Here is a 26,085-nt window from a genome sequence, read left to right as displayed (position 1 = left end):
GTAGTAAAAAAGGGCAGCCTCCCATGCAGCAGACCTTCTGCTTTTCTTTACGAGTTTCAGTTTCAAAGCGTTCAGTGAGCGTTGTTATTCGCATTAGTGACAAATGTTTTTCATGTCAAAACAAACTTCATTTGGGTAGGTAAATTTACTTTTGTGCATATGGAAATCATGTTCCTAAAAACAACCATTCGCCGATAGCATTATAAAGCCTGTAAGTTTTTGAATTAATGTTTTCGCGAATCGGTATATTATAAGTTGAATTTTCTGTCTTCATATAACTTTATATTTGTATGTAAAAATGTTGTGTTAATCGAATGAAATGACTATCATAAATCTATTTAGTAATAACGTTATGAGATGTTCTTATATGTTACTTAATAGGTAATGTTCTAGAAAGTACTAATAATTCCATAGATCTCGTCATTTGTTCTCTGATTACCATTTGCTATGAAAGTTTTCTATTTTTAATATGTTTGTTTTATTTTTCTTACATATTTACTCATTGTGTTATGATTCTTTCCTTTTTCGCATATTTTTTTTAAATTTTATTTAATTAATCGATATTGCTAGCTTTATGAAAAATCGCATGCTATAAATCAACATAGTATCTTAGTACACATTAACTTTTTCAAATTACGCAAAGCATAGATTAAAATTATGAAATAATTTAGTTGCTGGAGATTAAAAACAAAATTTAAATTTACTGTACTTGTTATATTTGTGTGAATATTATGTATATTTGAAAAATTCTCTCTTTACTATTCAAAATATTCATCTATCACATTAGGTACTATAGATTAAATTATGCATTCTTTAAGCTTATGTGAACACACCAGTTTAATATGCAATCGTTTGATTAGAATCGCAAACTATTTTAGCTAAATTTTTAAAAATAACTAGTTGATTTAAGGGTGTTAGATCTTCTGTATTTAGACTAGATAGTTTTCCTAAAAATTACAGTGTTTCTTTGTTATTGTCTTTAGTCTTGTAAGGAAGATTTGCATGACTAAAAAGGAAATTATGTATTTTATCTGATAAATTAAGTAGCTAGAAAAACCTTAGTTGGATTCAGTTGATTATACTTATGTATTCATAACTCAGAAAAATTTGTTGATGTGTGTATATTGTTCTTTGCAAAATATTTTTTGAGGATGGGGATTATTTTTTTAAGGTCCATATTTGGTGTTTTATTTAAGAACAACACAGAAATAACTTTGTTGCATTTTCTCACTTCAAATCTTATCTTTTAAAATGTGTTCTTTCTTTCTCCTTGCCTTCCGTTCTTCCTTCCTCTTTTTTCTGGTCATATTCAAAATCTTATTTGTACTGAATTTGGGGCTTTAAGTGGAAGCTATTTAATAAATTCAAAATGTACATTAAAACGTAACATAAGTCAAGTTTGATTTTTATTGCTTGGCCACTTTCCTAATCTATCATTATTTGTTGAAATACACATTTATAAGAAATCTGTAAAAAAAATATGTGTTGCATCTTTTCTATTGTTTTTGGAAATACCTTATTAATGCATAGGCACAAGTAAGCTTCGAAAATTTGTAAATCATTATTTGGTGAAATGTGTTAAGTAACAAGAAAAATTTTGGTGAAAAAAAATATGTTGTTCTTTGTTAAGCAATACTCTATTAAGGTTAAAATGATCTTCATTTATGAAGCTCTTTTTTACTTAACAAAAAATAGCTGTTTTGCTGCGAATTCCAATTTCGGATTTTTTTTTTCTTGCAACTGAATTTGGTAAATAAAATAGGAGTTTTTTTCAAAAGGTATATTAAAATCATATAAAATGCTCAGTTGTTTTGCCACTCTTTCGAAACTGTAATTAGATTATAAATGTTTTAACAAATTACTTATTAAAATCTAAATTGAACAAAAAGTTATTGATCAATTGTAAATTTTTATTAGTTAATATCAATGTGGAAACCTATATGTTTTTTTAATCAGGTTTTTTGCTGTGTAATATTAGGTATATACATATTATTATTATGCCGACCATTTTTGACAACACTGTGCCGAAATCATTTTTCTATTTCCCAAATTTACTTTTATATAGTAATTGATTATAAAGAAAAAGACAAAATATAAATTATTGCATGTAAAAAATAAGAAAATATTTAAATTTGAACCACTTTTTCCAAATTTATTTTCATTTTTGGCAGAAATGGTCTATTGGATAATACATAAGTACTTAACAAAGAAATAATAGACCAAATTTTTTTTTTCTTTGACTGTCCATTTACTTGAGTAGTTACATTTATCCTACTTTTACTTAGAGCAATAAATTTTTTTTTTCAAAATAAAAGTAATAAAAATTATAATTTTTTTAGAAATCACAATAAAGATTATTGTGATTTTTTAAATGAATTAAAGTATTGTAGCAAATTTTTATTTTAAGAAAAACTGTATGAATGTTTGTAACATTGTTGCTAGTAAATCAGTAGTTTCTTATTTTAACTAAAAGTAGAAACTTCACAATAAGTTTTTATCTTGGAATTAATTGCACATAAGTATCAGAAAAAATACTTAATACTCTACAAAAAAAGATGCATAACTTATAACTTTATTTGTGAAAAATTTTCATTTCATTTCTGTAGTGACTATCTAAAATTGTCGCTGCAGTTTATACTGTAATTCACACAGGTTCCCTCTTATAACTTAGTAATTTTTTCTTCTAGATGATCATGATTCATATGATGAAACATTACACATAGTGTGAGATACACATCTTTTCAGGTACTTTTTTAATTATTGTACTGAATAAAAAAAATGCATTTATGTATCTTGTTTGCATTTTTAAATTGAAAGTATTTTTATTTTGTGAATTTTATTTTTTACAAAGAATAAGGCTATGTATATAGTTTAGTTCGTGGTCTATACAATATTTCATTTCAAATCTTAATAAATTTTACATAATTCTCACCAATAAATGTTATTAAAAATGCATGTTTTTTGTTATTTTATTAAAATTTATTTATATCGTGTTTAATATAGTTTGTGATAAGTAAGATTTAAGTAAGAAGTTTGATTTTAATTTTTATTACTTAAAGAGCTTACTATAAATCTTAAATAGTCCCACATATAATTTTCTGCATATTTTGGTTATAATCCTTGCAAGAGTGCCAATGTGGACACAGGTTTAAGGTGCCAACATATGTTTTATTGCCTGAAAAAAGAAAAACTGATTTGTTATGCGTCTGCACCCATTTTTGGAAATTTTTTTTCCTCTCCATCATAGGCGATAATGAATGCCGATGTGATGTTTGGATTGCACTCTTGTTTGAAGGGATAAATGTGTTGTGATGATTTGGAGTGAGGGTGAAACAAGCTAAGGTTTTGACTTAATACTTTCATTTCTTTTTTTTCTTTTAAGTTTTAATAATGTAATGAAATCAATAATTTCATTACACTGATTTTTTTAAAATGTGCGGAATTGCCCAATTGTTTTGATTAGTATTTGATTATCATGTTAACTTTGAAGCAATATGCATGCCCAAAATCTTGAACCATGTTTATTTTAAGTTTAAATATGATTGCACATATATTTATTAGGGAGGAATCCTTTATACTGCTATTTTTGTGAAGATGAAAGAATTTTTTTAATTTATCTTCAAATAAATAAATCTTGGATAAATATGCTTAAACTAATTTTAACATGATGCACAAAATCTTAGTGCATGGGTGTAAGACTATAATTTTTAGTTAGGGGCCTTTTGTTTTGAATAGTGTCTGGGAATTATGACTTCTCTGCTTTGTGAAGAAAGTAATATTTGTTGCTTGTGAAAAAATTTAATATACCCGTGGAAACAATTTTAAAAGTAAAATGCATTTATTATTACTGTTCATCTGCTAAAATGTGGATTTAAGACTGATATAATTTTAAGGTTTTTGATGGAAAGAAATAGACCTACACATTTTATATATTAGTAACTTTAATGTGTTAGTATTTTATGTGCTTGTTATTGTGTCTTTTTTTATTACATGCATGATTAGTGTTGTCAAAAACAGTGATACATGCCCATCAAGTTTCCTGTTTTTTAATGAAGACTCCCATATTTTATGAGTATCTCCCTTTTACCCGTACATTCTCAAATGTCTCCGTTTTTTTCACTTTTTTTAAAAAGAAATTTAAAAAAAAAATTCGACAGCAAATCCAGCAATTCATTTCTATAATTTTCATTTTTGCTATGTATTTTAAGGTGTAAAGTTGATAAACTAATTAAAAGTAGCAATCCTGATCCTGTGTTGCCATTAAAAATAAAATAATTAACGTTAACAAACTCAATCAATTAATGTCAATCAATCATTTAGTTAAAATCGTCATTTCACTCAAATTAAATAAAATAATTAATATAATAGAAAAAAATTTATATGATTATTCAGAGAAAGCAAGTTTTTGCTAATTCCATAACTTAATAATTATAGTGTTTGAAAAATGTATAATATATATTATATATATATAATATATATATATTATACAGTACAGAACCCGTTATCCGGAAATCAGAAAACCGGAAAACCAAAAAACCGGAACGAAATTCGCTAAATTTTCTCGCCATTTAAAAATTCCTCATAAGATTTTACGATTTTTCTTTCTTTTTTTAAAGATGTTTACCTTACCATCATTTTGCAAATAATCATTAGTGTATTACTTCATCATTTTTTTTTATTTTTAAGATTATTTCCAAATATTATTTTTTTTAGTTGGGTTTAACAATAAAAAAAACGGCTTTTTGTAGCAATTCAGAAAACCGGAAAAACCAGTTATCCGGAATAGCGATGGTCCCGATCGTTCCGGATAATCGGTTCCCTACTGTATATAAACTCCTGTTTGTGAAAATTGCAACACCATGAAGGAATCGTCGTAATTGAATGAAATTTAATACACAGTTGAGTGGTAGTGGTACAAATAAATGATTAAACTTTCAAAGCAAACAACCAATAACAAGAGATCGAAATCAGTATTTTGTGTAACCACCGCGGTCCGCAATAAGTGCTGCTACACGACATGGCATGGAGTCAAGCAAACTTTGAATGTCTGTCTGAGGAAGGGAATTCAATACTGTTTGTATGCGTACCCAAAGTTTGTCTGTAGAAGCAACAGGACGAGGATTACGAGCGAGACGCCGACCAACGAAATCCCACACATGTTCAATCGGCGACATATCCGGGGAATACGCCGGCCAAGGAAGAAGTTGTACCTGTCGCGATGCAAGGAAGGATTGAACAGTCCTAGCAATATGAGGGCGGGCATTGTACTGTTGAAATACAGCACCTGGCAAGGCTTGAAGGAAGGGAACAGCTTGGGGCTGTAGAACTTCACTGATGTACCGGTTGCTGTTCAGATTACCCACAATTCGTAGCAATTGAGATCGTCCATGATATGCTATGGCACCCCAGACCATAACTCCGGGTGTTCGTCCACTGTGGCGTTCGATAACGCACTCCGGAAGATGGCATTCACCGGCATAGCGTCTGACACGAATGCGGCCATCATGGTACCTCAAATTGAAGCGAGATTCATCAGAAAACACGACACGCTGCCAATCAGCACGCCAGTCCCTATGCTGGTTGTCCTATTGCAGCCGCAGGCGGCGAAGGTTTAGCGTGAGGGGATCCTGTATAAAGGAGTCCTTGCGCGCAGTCCACGCTGCAGCAGACGTCTACGAATTGATAAAGCACACAATGAAACACCTGTAGCTATTGGCCACCGTGCTGCTAGTTGTCTAGAGGGAGCCGTACGGTCCGTTAGCGCAACGCCGAACAGGTGTCTATCATCGCGAGCTGACGTGACATTTCAGGGTTCACTCCCGGATTTCCGAGTTGTCCGACACTCGTCCATCCACTGCTTTCAAACACGCATCACTGTGCTGCTGTTACGCTGCACACGAGCGGCTACTGCACGATAAGATAATCCAGCTTCATGAAGGCCGATGATTCTCCCTCGTTTAAACTCCGTAAGTTGTTGCATAAGTAATGACTAAACTAACATTTACCACTAGCAGATAGCCACTGATAACCATACTCGCTTGGCTACAGCCGTCTATTTATTCGGATCCATCCGCCGTTCAGAGGGCGCTGCTCAGCTTACGCATGCTCTACGGGTCTGAAATTCTATTCATTTGCATATCATGCTCTACTTTGCATTTCCTGAAAATTTCAGCTCAATCGCGTAAGTCCGTCATGGTGTTGCAATTTTCACAAACATGAGTTTATATATATACTAGACGGCTCCGCCCCCTGCTCCTCAACCTACAATAATTGCTATGCTATAAAAAAATTTTTCTTTGCGAACAAAATTAAAGTAATTTTCATGTTGGAGATTAGTTGGCAATTTTACTGCATCAAAATCGCACAGAGAGAATATAATAAGATTGTAAAATGTCAGAGGTGCTTATTATCAACCTTTATGCAAACAATATTATAAACTTATATAAAGTGAGGAAGCAATATTATTTATCACATTACTATAGGGCATTAGCCAGAGATTAATCTTTGTATCCAAAGCAGGTGTGACAGAGCCTGACTCAAATCATTGATCTTATAGGATGCTGGATGCTCCCTGTATGATGCTTCATCTCCCCCCCCCATTATTTTAAATTTTAAACAGAGAACAATTAAAACCTAATGAGAAAAACTTTAAAATATGGCAAACAAATTAAAACATGTACTATTAATTGGCTGTTGCTGAGTAATATTTCAAAAGCAAATATGACTGCAAGTAATTACCCAATTAACTTCAATACTGTCAACTGACAAAATATTTTAGTTTCAATCGGACAAAAAACAAATTATGTAGTGAAAACATATAAAGCAGAATAAACTGAAATTGTCAACCAAATATAAAATGAAATAATGAATAATCAATAAACGTTTTTGTCTGAATAGTTGTAAAAAGATATGGTGAAAACAATAAAATTAAAAATTATTTTCAATAGAGGTCTGAATGTTAACAAATCCTAGCTATGTACAATATTTTTTATTGATTTTTCTTTTCACATCGTTTTGTGTACCAAAGATTTGCACTTTTATGTATTAGTTAAAACAAATGTCTCAAACAAATATGAACTGTCAATAAATATTTCTGGCTGAATAATTTTTGAAAAGTTAGTAAAAAACAATGATAAAATTAAAAATTATTTACAAAACCTTATATACAAAATTTTTTATCGATTTTTTTCCCCATATCATTTCGCTTGCAACAATTTGTACTTTAATGCCTTCTTTAGTGCAACACCTTGAAAGTGCAACATATAACTGACTATGTCCAAAGATGGGTTTATTTTGAACAATCTAAAGACCAATTTTATCGAAAGTTTAACCCTGTAACTTATTAATGGTCATGGCACAAGCAATACTTACAGGAAAATGTGTGCAGTATAAAACAAAAGGCAAGTCTTTACTGTCTCTTGTATTTAGAGTTACTCTTGGAATAACTACAGAATTTCCCTTTTTATCACCTATCATAACTGTACAAAAAAAAAGAGCATTTTTCGTCACTTTTTGCACAATTAACCAAGTTCCATTGCATAACCCATCAGCAACACAAAAGCTCCTAACAAGCATTATAACAGCTCTGATATTAAGCTTGAGTTTATGTATAGGTAAACCTGTAACGTTAATTTTTGCCAAATACTCAGGCTGAAAATGCAGCATTATGCTTTTCATTCTCACTCTCATCTCCATCACAAGCAGTTGCTTTATCATAGCTTGTGCAAATAATCATTTCTCCTTGGATTTTTTGAAGAATTAAATTGTTCAAAGCATTTACTTGCTCATTTAATGGAGCCAAAACAACACAACTTGATAATGATATATCTGAAATGCATGCCCCAAATGCATCTTCAGTTATGTTTTATGACAGAATTTCTAATAAATCCCTTTCACCTATGCCTATTGAAATTAACCACCGTCCAAAATCTACAGAATCAGTACGCATATTTCTTGATAGAGAGAAACTTCTCACACACATGACGCCAGAGTGAGGTACATTTAATTATACCATGCACCTACGGACGTCTTCCACCTTGGTTTAAAACTGGCAATACTTGAGGGAAGTTCCCACCAAACAGAATACATTTCCCTCCGAATGCATGATCACAATTCATTAGATCTTTTGGAATGCAATCTATAAGCTTTAAAGTGACTTCAGGTATCATTGATGCTTCATCCCAGATTTTTAGATCCGCATTGGTTAAAATCTTTTGAGAATTTCTATCTAAATAAAGAGGTACAATCTCTTTCTCTGAAGATGGTATACTGATAGGTAACTAAGGTCCCATCTACGAATTTTTTTTTACCCATATGAGCATCATCATCAATTGATTGATTGATAACTTAAAAAACGTTCCTTTGTTTACTGTTGAGTTTTGAATTAATATTTTCTGCTATAAGAAAATGTTCATTTGATGAAAAACCATCAGCAGATAATGGGAAAAAACTTGATAACTGTGATAGTCCAAAGTGAGATAAAGTTTTATCCTTACTGCAAGGACGTTGCTCTATATCACTTAAACAACTATTTTCATGAGATACTTCAAGCATTTTGGATTTAAATTTCTCCCACAAATCTTTAGCTTTAATCTGACTGTAGTTGAAAAGTAAGTGAGCAAAGAAAACTTATAGTTGATAAGGCATTAGATTTTGAGTCACTTTGGTCATGATTTTTTAAGAGCATCTACTTCTCTTCCTTCTTCGAAAGTTATGGGCTGATGGCCAGGTAAATGTACAGGAAAACGAATAGTATTGTGGCTATGTTCATGCATTGGCAACTCTAACAAACACCAAGCTGCTTCCATAGAACTTGCATACCGTGTGTCGATATAATTATCAACTTGATTCAAGTGCGATGTATCATCTGTCAAACCATTCCCAATACTAACTTTTATATGATCATGACCTTTATTCACATACTTAAGTATGTACTTGTATTCCATAACGCTACCCCAGTACTCGACATTGATGTGCAAATCATATTTCAATAGCAGATATGAAATATAGGGCAGGACTATGGAATTGTCAACTGGAACCAACCAATTATTCACACCACGTCTGCTGTAAAAATACATAACATTACGATTATCGCGACACATGCATTTTGGAAAACCATTTCCAGGCATATCAGTCACATCACAAAAAGCAAAATGAAATATTTTTTGACAATTACCTGTTAAGGTTTTATAACAGGGAATTGCATCACTGTGTGGTCCATGAAGCATATGCTTCATAACTTTATTGTGAAGTTTTGGAAAATTATCTCTGTCTGAGATTTCAGCGGAAATAAATCTGTAATGCTTCTGGTGTTAAAAGTTTGTCCCTTGGATTTAAAACGAAAAGGCAATGTGCATGGGGCAAACCTTTTTTTTGAAACTCAATATTAAATGTGTAACCAAGTATTTTTCCAAACACTTTCCCTGCTGCAATTTCTTTTACAAATGTGTCAAATAAGCGTTAAAATGCCCTAACAACTACGTGAGGAATGTCACTTGCATTGAAATCCGTCCCTTGACTACGTAAAAAATCATGAATTTCTGGCCATTGGGGATTTGCAATAAAGCTAATAAATAAGTCAGGTCTCCCTACTTCTTTTGATAATGCCATTGCATCTTGGAAGTGCTGCTGCATCTATCTTGGACTTCTTGAAAACGAAGAAGGAAGAATCACTACACTTCCAAGTCTAATAGGATCTGAAGTATTAGCAGAATTATTTTAAAAATGATCTATTAGAACATTCATGTTTTCTCTGCAAAGTTGGTTTTGATGGTCATGTATGAAATTCAAGTGATTCCGCTCCATAGTTATATAGCTATGAAGAATATATTGTTGCTTTAAACGCCCAGAAAATCACAAAATTGAACTAAAGGACAATTAACTAATTACATACTACTAATTTGTAACTAATTAGAAACTAACAATTCTGCACTATCAAATTGTTATGGTGATAAATTCAAGGTTCATGTTCTTATTTCTCTTTTTGGTAAATGTAGTACTTATCTTGTTAGGTGGAGTTTTGTCATTTCACAATTATTGATTGGTATCTTTCATCTGATTTTAAAAATGAATGATCCCAATCAACAACACAATAATCATTGAATAGTTAAATTGTCAATTGATGGATCATCCACTTAATTACTTTTTGTACGAAACTATTAAGCAGTATATTCACTGTATTTTCATTACAAGATTATGGAGACCCTATTTTATAATTATATGATTAAGAAAATTTTTAATTCAATTAATAATTTAAATTAAATATTGGCATGAGGAAATATTGATAAAACTGAACTATAAGCTGTTAAATCTCTCTGTTCAGTACAATGCAACTCTGAAGTTATTATTAGTATATTTTATTATTTTGGGATAAAATTTGCCTTTATTATACTCTACACGTTTGTTACTAATATGTCACTGTCATAATTATTTACTCTCAGTGAAACAGCTAACTCGGAGAGCTCAAGTTATTAGGTTAGCCACTGATTACTCTTTCTCCTATTTAAATAACTAGTTTGACTTATTTGCAAATTAGACTTTTAACCTTTATCTCTTTAATAAGAAAAAAATTCTTGATAATCTAAAAACTTCTCAGTAAGGACTAGACGAATTTTGATTTCTATTGTTGCCATAGTATTGAATGTAGTTTATCGTAGAGAAGAAAACCTTTTTAATGGACAACTGGTCAAATTTTCACTTTGTGGAAGTTAATTGTAACCGAACTTAGTTTCAAAATGTAAATATTGTCCACATAAAAGCATCACCTTTGCTTTGAATATAAACAAAAACCAGTCCTGAAACATGCAAGGAAGTTTTCTCTTTCTGAAACATGCACAAAGCAGAGCTTGTTACATAATAGAACCTGTTGAACTTCTTTCCTTGCTTCGGTGATTACCTTAGTTAAGATACTCTACCCCATTTGAATTGCATATTTCAACTGTCTAAAATTTTTTCACAGATTTTGAAGGATAAAATGCATTATCTTGTAAAATTTGTGTTTTGCAAATGAAGAAATTTTTTAAGTTTTCTTTCCTTCCCTTTAATCTTTATTGAAAGCCAGATAAAATGTTTCGAAGAGTAAAATATTTCAACCACAATCACTAGTTGTGGTAGGAAATATATTGCATACCAATACTTTGAGATTTGTTAGATTAGTTTCTCAAGCAATTCTGTTTTGTGGAAATTTGTATTATACAGTTCATGTTTTTCCTTTAGTAACAAAATTTAACCACTTCTAATAACTTTGCATGCCCTTTCATTTTAAAAAGCTGAAATCAAATTATTGTTTCTAAATGCTTTTCAAATTGTTAATTTCTTAAAAAGAAAAAAAAATTTCTAAAACCTCTTTTCAGTAATTTATATTTTTGTTAACTATCTTTCTTTATGTCTGACATGAAAATTTAATCTTTAATTAGCTTTTGTAATATTGAACCACATATAAACATTGGTCTGGAAGGGATAATTTAAATGCATGAAAATCATGTAAGGTTTAGCCATATTTTAATGTTGGTCTTTGTTCTTTCTTTTTTTTAGAGTTTGAAGATATTTTGCATGAAATATGACCAGGAATACAGTGGACATAAGCTCATTTCCCTTGTTTACTTTATCCCTGCGAAAACTGTCTTTAGTGACAGTTACTTTACCTTTAGCATCCATGGTGTTTTGTTTCATAACTTCAATGATATTCAATTTTCAACTGGTCAACACAACTATTTGTGATGTAAATATTTTTAAAGTTTTTCTTTAGTTTTTGTGTTATGCTATCAATGTCACCATAAATATTTTATCTATTTATTGTTAAAATAATAATAATAACTATTGCTTTAATAAATTGTGCCTTAAATTGTTAGGTAGTATGAGGTTTGAAATGTGAGATTTTTCATTAAAAATGTTGATATCAACAGAAGCGCATGTGTAGGAGCTTTGTGTGGTGATGGCACTGAATTTTTTCTTATTTATTATAAATAATGTTAATGCATTTATTGCTAATGTTATCGTGAATGAATTATCACATGCTGCTTTAAATATATATATATATACTCGTATATATATATAAAAGTATATATATATATNATGCTCTGAACTAAATCCGTCACCTTGGGTATGTCAATGATACATGTATGAAGTGATTAACATATTAATTATCATATATATACTCCTTTCATATCATTGCAATAGAAAATTTATTACCTGCTTAATACATTTAGAGTAAGTATTTAACTATTAGATTTATCCAAACCAATTTGAACTAAACAAAATCAGTACTTAAATTTTGCTTAAAATTAATTAGTAAAGATTTTATTTATTGAAATTGTAATATTTACTGTTTTTGGCAAAGTTTATAGATATGCTCATTTAATAAAACTGAGATTTTTCATTAGTATTAATTTTAAAAATTTTATTGAATGTTTTAAATAGTTTTTTAATATAAGTTTCCTACAGTACGATTGTTAATATGGTTGGTTTTTAATGTAAAAAGGTCTCAATAGTAATCTGCAGTTAAAGACAATATTATTTGCCAAAGTAAAAGACTTATTTTAACATTGTGTCTAAAATTGTTAGAAAACAGAATGTACAGTTAACTTTAATGACAACACTATCTAATGTAACAACTTTCTCCCAGTAGTTATGTATTAAAATTCTGCAGAGTGCAGAGATGCCAACTTGCTCTGGACAGCAAAGATATATTTTAAAGTGATAGTTTATCAATTGTGATTCTTGGTTTAATAAATTCAATTTAGTAGATTTTTATCCACCACTATTTCTCAATATTTCGTAGGCTTATGTAATTCGCCACTTGATAGTTCTTATGTCATGCAATACCTTTTAAAAAGCAAGCAAAAGAAGTCAAATGTTTGCAAAATTTACTCTGTAGTTATTTACCGTTTCTTTAATTTTTTTGGCCTGTCCGGAGCAGTTGGCATCTCTGAGAGTATATAAAAATTATTTTTTACTCCCTCTTTCATCAAAAATATCCCATCCCTCACCAAAAAAGGAAATTTTTTATTTTATTTAATCATCTTTTTTTTAATTGATAAATAAATCCTGATTTATAAGCATTTTGTTAATAATACTGCTCCAAAATTATAATAAATTGTTTTCCCAAGAAGACAGAAAGCTTTAAAATAAAATGGGTTCTTTTGAATTTGTATTAACAGTTTTATTTTGATTGATTCATATCGTTTAGAAAATATTCTTGACATGGTAAAATGTAAGATAAAATTTTTTCAATAAATTGATTGCATAAAATTTAAAACCTGTTCAATATATGTATACAGTGCAATGTCCTATATCCGGACGTCTCTTTACCGGAAGGGTCTATTTTTCGGACACTTTTAACAATCTAATCTCTTTTCATAAAATTTTTTTTATTTTTACACTTGTGATTTGTTTAATGAAAATGCAGGAATGAGAATCCTTCCATTTTCTGCTTCTTTATGATTTTTACACGACTTCTGATTTTTGTTCAGTTTTAATCCAGTTTCCTCTACAATATGAAAGAAAATTGAATATCATGGAAAGGAAACGTGGTATTTCACTACTGCGCGAAAAAATAGCGTATCTTTTTTTTTCACGTCTTGCATAAAAGGATCATTACCGCCAAAAATCACGCACTCAATTTCAGAGTGCAAAAATTTCACATTTTGAAAAAATTACGGATTTCAGATGAAATCCTCACTACTAAAGCAGGGGCAATAAGTGATTGTTCAAAAGCTTGAGTCGAAATTCCGTTATCGTAATAATATTAAATTAAAAATGAAATCAAAATTTTCAAAGCTATGCGGAAATCCCAAACTGTTGAAAATGTGATTGACAAAACCACGATGACTATAAAATTGTCACAAATCGAGTGCATAAATACGCGACTTGAAATTTCCCGTGTACGATAACGTAGCATTAAAATACTAGGAAAATTGGTAGCAATTATTGACAAAAATGCGATCGTAAATTCATGTGGGACTGCGGATGAACCATCGATAATTGAGGGCGAAAAGCGTAATTCAATGTTTTCCAAAGGAAATAACATCATATTAAAATATTGAGATTTTATAAAATTCTTCTTTTGAAATTCTGTTTTTATAACTACCGAAAAAATGATCGGCGAAACCACATGGTTTCACAGTGGCATCGTTGCTAGTCGATTGGGTTGAGAAATAATTACTAACTGAAATGTGTGATTTAGAATTTTGTGGTATGTTTTAATGGCATATTAAAATGTCGAGATTTTGAAAACCATGTGGAAATCTGCGAAAATAACGCAACACCGCATACCACATGGATTTATTCGTTGTTGATTGAAATGAACATAAATTCATTTAATTGTTATTTTTTAATTGAATAAGGATGTTTTGTTTGTCTACCTTAAGGGCTTATTAGCCGGACTTGCTCAAGTCCCGACAATTCCGGATGTGGGACTTCCCACTGTATATATATATATATTGAATTATTTATTTACCATATAAAGTGTTGAAAAATAAATTCAATCAGTGATTCCCATAATTTATAGATCATCCAAGAATTCTATCTCACAGAGGCGATGAAGCTTTATGATTGGTGATCAAAAATCTGTGGTCAATTTTACAAATGTTTCATGTTATCAAGAATGCCCATTTTAAAATCAAATAGGCTAAAGAACTAATGAAATGACGTTTTTATTTTAAAGTATCAATAAAGAGAAAAACACTTTTTATTGGCTAAGAAGACACATGCTATAAAGAGATTTATTGATGTCTTTACGGTTAATATTGTTTCGAGGATCATTAAATTTATTGATTACTTAACATTGTTTTTTTATAGTTTTCTTTGGATAAGTTAATTTTATGTTAATGTTCATAAACCTTTTTATTCATGGTAATAGTTCAAGACAAAAAGTAAACGTTAAATTTTGAAGCATAAACTTTTGACTTACTGTTCTAACTAAATAATTGGGATATTTTTCAGATTGCAGCTTTTCCCATGTTTTAAGGATCAAAATTCCAAATCTGTTGAAAAAGTTATGTTTATTCAATAAACGGGAGTTTTCCTAGCTCACTTTTTTACTTAAAATATTATCTCAAATAATTAATTAGCATATTTAAGGCTTGTCTCTCAAAATAATTAAAACAACAGATTTTGTCAGCCTTTTTTATAAATTTAAAGCATGCATTTCTTAAAGTAATGCTCAAATGTATCATGCCATGTGTAGTCTATATTTAGTTTTTTTTTACATACTCATTTGAAATATTTTTTTAAAGGTATTCAATTTTTGTCCCTCTGTAAGTGCAATAACTGGAATTTCGCCTCAAAGATACATCTGGCGAATAGGCGTGGCACTACATTCTACTCCTCGTCTTTTGTTGGCTTCTGTGTACTACAGTCACTATATCAGGAAAACTAAAAATGTTAAAAATGAATCAAAGTCCTTATATGAACACATTGTGACATTGAATTATTGGTTTCATGCTACTGAAATTATGGCACTTGTTGGTGTTACATATATTTCAAACAAGGAAAATTATCGTAAGTAATTAGTCTATTAACTTTTTTAATTATGATTTGTGTGTGCGTAACATTGATGCAAATATTGTTTTTGAAGAAAATTCAACTTCTCTTTCAATTTTAATTTCTGCTTATATTAGAACAGTGGAGATAAGTAAAAACTTGTAAGTCCTGTGGTACAAGTTACTTGCAAAAGGTCAAAAGAATATTTAGAATTTTTTTTGTGTGCATATTTTCTTGGAAAGTCCTTTTGGAGCTTAATTCTACTGATATTTAACAGTAGACAACTTTTTTTTTTACCTAACATATTGTGTTTAATTTTTTCTTAAAAATTTTACTTTTTTCACTTTTATGTTTTTACCTCATCTCTATGAAATACTAATGTAATTAAGGAAATATGATTCTGAATTATATTATCGACTCACACTCTTTAGAGTGCCATTACAGCTTCCCTTCTTTTATAACAACCAATACAGTAAGTCCCCTTTGCTGTTGCATCGATTCAACTGGAATGTCCTAACTGAGCTATTTTTTCCAGTATGGAAGCCAAAATTTCGTCAATTTCTAAATACATTGACCATTAGTCATTTATTTCAAAAATTTCAAATAAATAATACAAATCTCTATTCTTTAAATGTTGTTGCAGAGGAAATATTGCAAATTCAGATCAAGCTAGTAACACAATCCCCATGATTTGTATTCTTTGTGGTTGAGATTTATGATCTAGAGCTAGTGAAACACGTCTTACTTTGCATCATTTATAATCAAATGTGAATATTGCACCTTCATATGAAATTCAGGTTGTTGGCAAGTGCCCATTCATTAAGTTTTAAATGATGCTTTCCCTATCTTTGTAAATATATTTTTAAATGGTTACTGTAAATTTATGAATTATAGTTTTCTATGAAAACTTAATTCACTATTTTTGCAAAATGTTTTCTTCTTAGGTAGTTTAATTTCTAAGCAAACAAACTCTCATTTTGTTTAGTCTTTAGAGTTCTCTGAACTTATATTGTTAAGTGAAAATTATTTCTTACAGCATGTGATACTTAGCATTTTGCATTATCAAATATTTTGCCAGTTACCTAATTTTTTTTAATGCATAACATGATTTTCTCAACATTAATCTAGCATTTATTAATTATGATTAAATACTTACATTATTTTAATATATAGCAACCTAATATTATAGCATTAATTTTTGCTTGGTCCAAAGGAGTGGTTTTATGGAGCAAGTGTAAACTTTTGACTCTTTTGCTTGACTTTTCTACTAAAGACAAATTTTTGTGTTTTCATATTACTGTCCTATGTGATGTGTACATAGAATTAACAAAAATATCCTGGTTTTTTTAAAAGGAAATGTCAAGAAAATTATAATATTCAAACCAAGAAACAGACCATCAAGAAAGGGGAAATAGAGAAATAAGGAAAAGTGTTGCATTGTTCAGCTTTAATTAAATTTCTTATTTATGTTTGGGGCATTTGTCTTTGAAGTATGTGATATTCAGTAGCTTTAGTCAGTACCACATTCAACTATCAGAGGGGTGTAGATAAAGGGAAAAATTTTAAATACGCTCTTAAACATCTATATTAAATTTCTGCAACTAAACAGACAATTGAATTTTTCGCCTTCTAATAGTTTTTTTTCTTACTAGTTACTTTAGAAAGTTGGAAAATACAAGATTCTCAATCAGAATGGAAAAGAGATATTGCTAGTGTCAGGTCCATGCCGGGTGCCTTAAAGGGAAGGGGGACAAAGGAAGTTGAGGGTGTCTTCTTCTGAAGTAATCTTATGAAATAGCTTGCTCTTGACTTTTTATTTCTATGGTGAAAGTAATGACATTCCTTTTAACAATTTTTGCTCACTTAGTGATTTATGATCAAAATTTTTTTTAAAAATTACTTTTACTCCACATTTTGTTTTTTAAATAAATTTTTTTTTTTGCAAAAAAATAGTGAAACATTTTAATATATATTTTTATCTTTTTCCACAAAAAATTGAATTTTATCCCAATATTCTTTGAAACTTGCTTGGCTCTTATCGAAAAAAGCATTAAATCTGGTTTTAGCTAGATTTATTAGTTTAAAAAAATGAATCAATAATTTAAAAAAGGTTATTTAAATTTTTATGCAATTCCATGTTATAAAGCAAAAAAGTCTTGTTTCATTATCAGAGTTCGATTTCTTTCAAAAATAGTTTTTTGAATGTATAGTGCCACCAGTATACATTAATTCAAACCTAACATTTTGTAGATGAAATAGTGTGAGCACTTGAATAATTTTGACTTGAATAAAGAGCCTCTAGAAAGTGAACTGTCTTTAGTTCCACTAAAATGTAAAAAACTGTGACTGTTTTCGTTATTCACCAGCCTGATTAAGAAATTTGATTAGAATTAATTCTACTATTTCTTTAGCAAGGTAAATATTTTATGTTTAGTTTATAAAACTAAACTTTTTTATTGACCTTGTAAATATCCTATCCTAGAAAATTAAATTAGGTGTAACAAATTATAGAATTACTTTCGTTAGTCCATAAGCAGCATTATTTATAAAATGCATAGCAGGAAGCAAGTTATGTGTTTATAATTTGTACATATTAAGATCAAGTGTCACTTTGTATTAACCTTTTCCACTTCAATATTACCTCTAAGTAGACATCAAAAGTGACCTTTCTAAAACTGATATTTTTTTAACTTAATAATAAGTAACCTCATTACTTTATGAGTTTTAGAAATTATTTAAAAATATTGTACTCTGTAGTTTAAGTAATTTAATGTTTAAATTAGTTTAAACACCATATCAAAGTTCTCAGAGTACAAAGGGTTAAAATATTTTTCTCTTTTTCTTTCCTTCATTTTTTAAAGACTGGACTTAAATATTCATGGATAGGAGTCAGAATTTAATCTTTACTATTACATTTGCAATGGGCTGTGATGTTATTTTCTATAATTATTTGGATTGTGACTTATTTTCATGTTGTTAGTCAGATTCATTATAAAAAAGTGCATTGTTGTTGTATGCCTGTTTAGGCAGAAGGGGTGCGATTGTTCTTGTTTTCCAGTGGTGCCACCTATGGCCAAGAATTCGACTTCTGCCACACCATTCGTCCCACCCGTTTATAGGGCGAACCCATCCCATTCATCCACAGATCGTAATTTTGACCTGAATCAGAGAACTATCAATCTCCAATCCAGTACCCCCAGAGGTATTAAAAAAAGTGCATAAAAATGATTTATTCATAGTGATAAGGTGGAAAGAAAGCACAATAAAATATGTTATAATGCTATGTTAAATTTCTTCTTTATGCTTTTCAATTTAATTGAATATTGCATACCGGAGCCTCATCTTTAAGGAGGGCACATTATAGTAGCAGGGGCCCAGAAGGTAATTGGAAAGGTCTATGGCCAGTCTGACCCTGTCAGAAAGAATGTAGTTTTTTTTTCGATGAAAAATTCAGAGGTTCTCAAAATTATCACATCTGTTCCACTTTAATGTCAAAGTTTTGCACCCATCAAATTATAATACTGAAATTTGGTGCCTTACTTTCCATACTAATAGTATTGAATAGTATTTGCACTTGGATATTCAAAATTAGGTAAGCTTTATAGTATTTATTATCACTAGAGCACAGGTATTTATGCAATATGTAATACTGAATTATTGTTTCTTTATTGCACCAATAATACACCTTAGTAATTTGTCTATTGCATTATCACAGATGGTAATGCAATAGATATGCATGTAATATTGCATTACCATGTGGGATCAATAATAAAAAGTAGTAAAATATTTTCACATTTCCAGACTTCCAGAAATTTGATTATCACAAACTATACAAGTCTCTAATTTAAAGGATGTTTTTCTTGTCTGTTGTGTACGATTTTTCAATGTATTTATACATGATTGCTTAATTTTTGTTTTAAGGACAAAACTTTTGTGGTTATATTCTTGTTAGTCATCAAGACAAGATATGGTTACAAGTCGATTACAAATTCAGTAGCCTTTGATTAATGTGATCACTATTAATGTTATTAATTGCTTATTGTCATAAAAATCACATGGTCTGGAGTTTTTCTATTTGTTTGTATATTAAAATTATTGCTTTCTGATCATTATATTATTTAATATTTTTATTCAGAAGGAACCTGTTCTGTTTTTTTCTTGCTCTATTAAATTTTCTAGAATTCAACTATAGATGAACAAAAGTATAGTGATTGGCTGCTAATGCTATGTGTTAATTTTCTTCATGTCTCAAAAGAGCAAGATCTTATCTGAACTAAGAATGAGAATGTCAACATACTATGCCCTATTCGCTTTGATGACATGAATTGCAGAAAGCCAATAGGTTTAACATTAAAACAATAGATCACTACTTTAAATTGTTATGACAGCTTACCAAAAGTGAGTTAACATAATGCTGCAATAGAGTTGAACATCTCTCAGCAGAGAAATGTTACAAACAAATATCTTATTGGAGAAAAATAAATATCTTATTAAAAGAGAAAAAACACAAAGTACAAAAGAAATAGAGTAGGTAAATATAAGCAAGTTGCAAAAATTCTAAGACTGGTTTGAAACTGTCCAATACCATGATGTTCCAGTCAATAGACCGCTTATGCTACAAAAAGAAAATTTAGCTGCTCAAATGGATCAAAAGATTTTGTTGTAACAAATGGCTGGTTGCAGCATTGGAAGAAATAAGAAAATGTTGGTAAATTTTTACATTTATCTAATTTTGTGATTTGCTTATTGTTATCAATTGGCTAATATTATCAAAATTATTGTGTCCCAAAGTGATTACATTAAGCGATGACTACTGAACTACCTTTTTCTGCCATTCAATCTATGTTAATTTGATTTTAAGATTTAAAAGAATAATTTTCATTTTTCAGCTGTCCACGAAAAAATATTTATCACCTTTATGGCTGCTTCCATTTCTTATATGTTAAGCTCTTGTGCTTTGAGTCATATGAGCCAGTCTTCAAATCCAACATATTTGGTAAGTTTTAATTAAAAGTTTGTTTAAATATTTTGTAGTAAAATTATTCTTCCATTTTACATTTGTTTTACTACTTAACTTTAGCATAAATCACAGAATTTTATAGCTCTAAAATCCATTAAAATTCGTGTAGTTATAAGTACTATCTTTTAATTGTTGGAAGTTTCTTAGCCACCTTTATAATTGAGAATTAATTGCGGGGAAAAGTAGAAGATTTGAAAATTAATATCCAATGTTAAGATAATTTTACCTCATTTAGTTCTTCTAAAAGTTGTTATCAGTTTACTTTGATAAATTTTTGAGTTTTCGTTGTTTTATGTCTTTTTTATTGACTGTATATGCATATAATCTATAAATATTTTTTTAAAAAAATAATAATACTCTTTTGAATGTTTACTATATTTAAAAAAAGTATTGAATCTGTTAGTTTGAAAAATATGGAAACAAAAATCTTCATTCCAAAAACTTTTTATTGTATTACTTTTTTGGAAATAAATATTATCATGGATACATTAGAGATTGTTAGTATCTACTGTATAAAATTACTTTATGCATTTCTATATTATTATTACTTTACTGCTATCATTAAGGTTATTTATTCTAAATAGACTTATTTAAAAAATGTTCTTTACACTATTTTATATTAATCTTTATAAGTTTCGTTTAGATTATTAGTATTTTAGTTAATTTTATTGGTTTTAGGAAAAGCTGTCTTACAGAACAAAACTTTTCCTGTGCATAATCATTGCTCTTACATCATTAGGAATGGTGTATTTCTTTTATAAACATCGAGTGTATTGTGTAGAACTTGGTAAGTTTCCTGATAAAGTAATTTTTTAGTGAATTTGCATTTTTCTTAATGGTTTAAACTAATTTCTTTTAATCAAACATTTTAAGAGTTATTTTACATCAACTTCCTTTTTCTTTCCCCACCTAAGTAGCATAAGCATGAAACTTGAAAATAAGCTAGCAAGAAAAATTCACATTTCTCCAATCGCCTTTTTTGATTTTCATCTTTCCCTTACATTTAATTTTGAAATTTAAGAGGCATACAGTGAAAAGAAGCATTATTTAGTTATATCATCAGAGTTGAAATGAGATGTTCATAATAATCAGATTAAAACATTTCATAATAGAGATGGAATTATTCATCCAAATTTTCTGAAATATTTGTAACAAATGTATAAATGCATGTTTTTTAAATTTTAACTCTTTTTAGCTATCTCTTGATGGTATTTAAATTATTTATTTCTTGCATTGATTAAATAATACTGTCCTGTTGGTTTTTTTACTCCTAGTTATCTTAGGTATTTTATTTAAATGATAATTAAAAATGTTTCATTCTTTGGTTGCTTTTCAATTTGAAAATTTTCAGCCAAGCACTGAAAATTAAGTGTTATCAATATCAAAACCATAGTATTATGCTTCTATCAATAAAACACTGTCATTTGATTATTAATTTTAATTTTCTTTGCAAATCTATTGCAAAATTCATAGTTTAGATTTTTCACTGTTAATTTTTGTAAGACTAAAAATGAGAAACCCTCGATTTTTTTATGATAAAAAGTGTTATTAATCATCATGAAAAAAAATTTAAATTTGTAAAAGTTTTTTCTCTGTAAGGAAAATCTTGAAATTTGCCAAAAACTTCCCCCAAAAAATTTTTAAATGTAAATTTTAAAACATTAGTTACTATAGATTTATTGTTTTGATAGTTTTAACAAACTAGTATTTTTAACTTTCTAACGATACTAGAAAAAAAATAAAATTGATTAATAAATAAAAAAGTTATCGAGTTTGCAAACATATTAATTACTTTCCCTGGTAATGCTACTTTGTTAAAATGAGTCAGATTTCAAAGTGCACCTTAACCCTAATTTTGATCTAAATTCTGAAAAAAAAATTTTAGCAAATTTTCATAAAGAACTTTTAACAAAAATTTTCATGAAAATCTGTGACAAGACTGCAATGGCCATTGTATGTATCCTTATGTGCATTTACATTAAAAATAACAATTTGGGGTAACTTTAAATGTTTTACATTTATGTAAATTATGTAAATTGCTTGTAAATTATAAAATTTTTGAAATTTTTCAGCATTCAGTTGGTTTGCCTTATGTGAATATGTCATATGTTTTGCCAACATGGCCTTTCATGCAACAATAATATGGGACATGCCAGATGAAGAGATGGTGATTTGCCTTCCACACTCCCACAATTCACCAAATTGCCATGATTTGACAAAAAAGAATGATTAATATTGTCTTGTAGAGTGTCCTATACTTAATTCTGTAAAATTGTAAATAGAACTTTTTCACCTGAACACTTTTAATTTGAAGACTGCAATCATTGTAGATGCAAGCGTATTTTTTGAAAGCTAGACTATGCAATTTTCAATAATGATTTTCTCTTTTTTAAGTCTATTCTGCAATCTTAGTTTTTCACATAAATGTGTTAAAATTAAGCTATTAATCATAAAAAGATTTTTTTAATATGCTAGTTTACAGTTTTAGATTAATTTTAGAACATTCTATTGTTTTTTCATCATTTAAAAGGTATGATTTTTCTAGTTTTCCTTTGCCTGGAAACTAAAAACCTAGTTTAATAATGTGCATGTCATATCAAATATGTAAAAAGTTTTGAAATACTTTAGTTTTGGATAATTATAAGTATTTGCCTTAGAATTTTCCTTAATTACAATCATGTATCTACATCCTTTGTGTTCATGCATAATTATATATCCAAAAAATATTTATATAACAGGAAGCATGATTTAGGCATTTTACTTATTTTGTTATTTGTATTTTTATTGTTATATTTGTTAGTATGGTACCAGTGAAAATCCCACCATTTTATTATAATTACCCTGTTGCATTTTTATCAGGGTTTTGTATCACATACGCTATCTGATACAACCTTTCAAATAAATTGACTTCATAAATAAATTATTAAATTATTTCTTGAAAACTGAAGTCATTAATTGTTATTAAATTAATTTACCTTGCTCAAAATATTTTTTTTATTTAGTTCTGATTTTGTGTTTTGGTTGAGAAAAATGTTTTAATCATTGGTGGCTACTTTTGCTTTTTAAGTTTTAAGCTTATGAAAGATTTTTTTAAAACTATTCTTAAAAAAGTAATCCTGCCATACATATACAAAAGAATCTCAATTTTCATTAGCTATTTTATTGGCTTCATATTAAAAATCTATCTAAAAGAAATATCTTGTGTAGAATTAATTTTAGAAATCATTCATAATGCATTATCTTCATATGTTATGTGACATTTTCTCTAAAATGTTTTTTTTTGATGCCTTGTTTTAAAGGGTTTTTTCATGCACTTAGTGTGCTATTGCATACTTATAGCAATAAAATCAACATTAAGTATGTAATAATTTCAGTATACTGATAATTCAGTTCCTTTACAAGTGTTGCCATATTTTTTACATTGCTTTTTTATCAATTTTATTTTATTTTTTTGTTTTCTTTATTATCTTATATTTTTTATTTCATTGTTTTCTTGTACATACCTGTTTACTAATATATAAGTTACGTTTTCTGCTATAATTTTTAGGAATTGGAATTGATTTTACTAAGAGCCACACTACTAATTTGCTATTTTATTAAGATTTATCATCTAAGGGTCACTGTCAGTAGTAAAATTTTTATTTCTTGCTCTATTGTATTTTTAATGTTTTTATTTGCGAAACAAGTCACAATATCTGTAAATTGCTAGTTTTTATTCTGTTGCTAATTTAAAAGTTCATTGCTTATTCTATTTTTATTTAAATTTGAGATGTGTGTAATTTATTAAGTTCTTTTTTCACACATATATAATTGAGTAAAAAGATTGGAAGTATGTATTTTAAATGTAATGTGTTTGTGTATGTCTTGAATGAGATAGTGAACTTTTAATGTGTGCATTTTATTGATTTTATTTTTTTAATCGAATTTTAATGCTTTTAAAATAATTTTTCATGAAAACTATTATCACATTTTAGGCCATGTTTTAGTCATTGAGTAGAGTTTAAAATTTCTCTCTCTGGCATCTCTCTCTTAAAATGTAGGTGCACCTTTTTTGTCACAGTAGAAGTATTTTTCAATTTATACTATTTGCGCTTTAAATCTTATAGAAAAACTTTATAAATACTTTAAAACTTAAAAGAAATATTGCTTCATATTATAAGTGATTTAGTTTATATTAGAATCTTAATTCATTTGTCTGTGCATTTATCTAAGTCGCTTGCAGTATATTTGAATTATAAATTTCTATTTATGGTAAAAGTCTTCCTTAAGAGTATAATTACTTAATTGTCATTTTAAAATTTGACTTTTAATAATACCAAAACTATGCAATATCTTATTTTTTGGTATAATTAATCTTTTTTCATTTATGATATCAAAGATAGAAAAAAAACTGATATTTCTCATTTACAAGTTTTTCCTTTTAAGAAGGAAATAATTTTCCAAATATTTTTTATTCATAAAAGGTAGAAATCTTTGTTACATTATGAACTAAACTATATGCTCTTAGGTCAAATGTTATCAAGAAAGGTCTGCCACATTTTTACCCTGTTTGTTCGTTTTCAAACCCTGGCCAATTTGTGTTAACAATATAACGTGAGTAATTTCTGATGTAAGCAAAACTTAACATATTTTTGTATTAATAAGATTTTTTGTTGTTTAGATCAAATAAGTTTACTTTTTGTACTTGAAAATAGTCTCTAAAAATGAAATTCATAGATTTATTAAAAATGGATAAGATGAAACCATTTGGAAGCAAGCTATCCAGCTGAAAAAGCATCTTAACAGATTTTTTAAAAATCTTAGAATCAACATAAAAACGAAATTTATAACTGATTTAAGGTGCATAATCTCAACTATTTTCTTTGTATTTTGGCAAATGTAAACAATAAATCTAATTTGTTTTCTTTTTGAAACTATTCTGATTTATGTCCTTTTGTAGTTTGGTTCTAGAAGTTTGTATTTTTTCCTTGAAAACTTTGATTATGTTGTTTTTTCTGAGCAGATCTCAAATTAATGTAGGCATATTTGCGTTGAATTTCCCACCAATTTCTGACAATTATGAATGTTGAGAAAAATGCTTAATGGAGTATATTAATTAGATAATGTGAACAATTCTCATGATATCTCAAAATATTTGAATGCAATAAAGAATTGTTTTCTTCTTTATTCAATGTCTAGACCATATTTTACCTCCATAAAATATTATAAGCAAACCTTATCAAATGGTTTTTATTTATTATGGATGACCTTTAAAAAGTTTTTAAATAGGTAAAGAAAAGGTTCTTATTTGAAGAATTTTTTGGAAAGCTCAGCCATTTAAATTCATTATATGTAAAGAGCCTTATTCAACAATATCGATGGTTTTGAATATTTATGAGGTATGAATATACTGGTTTGATACAGCAATGTAAGTTAAAGTATGTTCTCAAATAGCAGGCAACCTTGCAGCAAATGTTTTATTTTTATTTGGTTGGCATAGAAAGGTTGACTAATTATTCCTCTTTTAAACTTAGTAGAAATATTAGTATACCGAGCTTGTTTTCTTGAAGATTGAATAAAGGCATGAAAAAAACTTCAACAAAAAA

The 26,085-nt window shown here is 28.7% G+C and overlaps 1 protein-coding gene across 2 annotated transcripts; it reads left to right on the top strand.

Annotated features, from left to right (window-relative positions):
* LOC107445722 (post-GPI attachment to proteins factor 2-like) lies at positions 1-26,085 on the top strand. 2 transcript variants are annotated; one of them, XM_016060192.4, is made up of 7 exons: positions 1-135; positions 2,688-2,745; positions 11,533-11,719; positions 15,234-15,498; positions 20,370-20,476; positions 21,179-21,287; positions 22,573-25,542. In XM_016060192.4, the coding sequence occupies exons 3-7, from the start codon at positions 11,558-11,560 to the stop codon at positions 22,731-22,733; spliced, it is 804 nt and encodes a 267-aa protein (XP_015915678.1). In that variant the 5' UTR covers positions 1-135; positions 2,688-2,745; positions 11,533-11,557; the 3' UTR covers positions 22,734-25,542. The 2 variants fall into 2 exon arrangements, with proteins under 2 accessions (XP_015915678.1, XP_015915677.1); XM_016060191.4 differs by having other exon boundaries at positions 35-211; positions 22,573-26,085.

This window comes from Parasteatoda tepidariorum, chromosome X1, assembly GCF_043381705.1.
Source record: "Parasteatoda tepidariorum isolate YZ-2023 chromosome X1, CAS_Ptep_4.0, whole genome shotgun sequence".
NCBI classification, from domain to species: Eukaryota; Metazoa; Arthropoda; class Arachnida; order Araneae; family Theridiidae; genus Parasteatoda; species Parasteatoda tepidariorum.
This window is presented reverse-complemented; position numbering and strand designations above follow the sequence as displayed.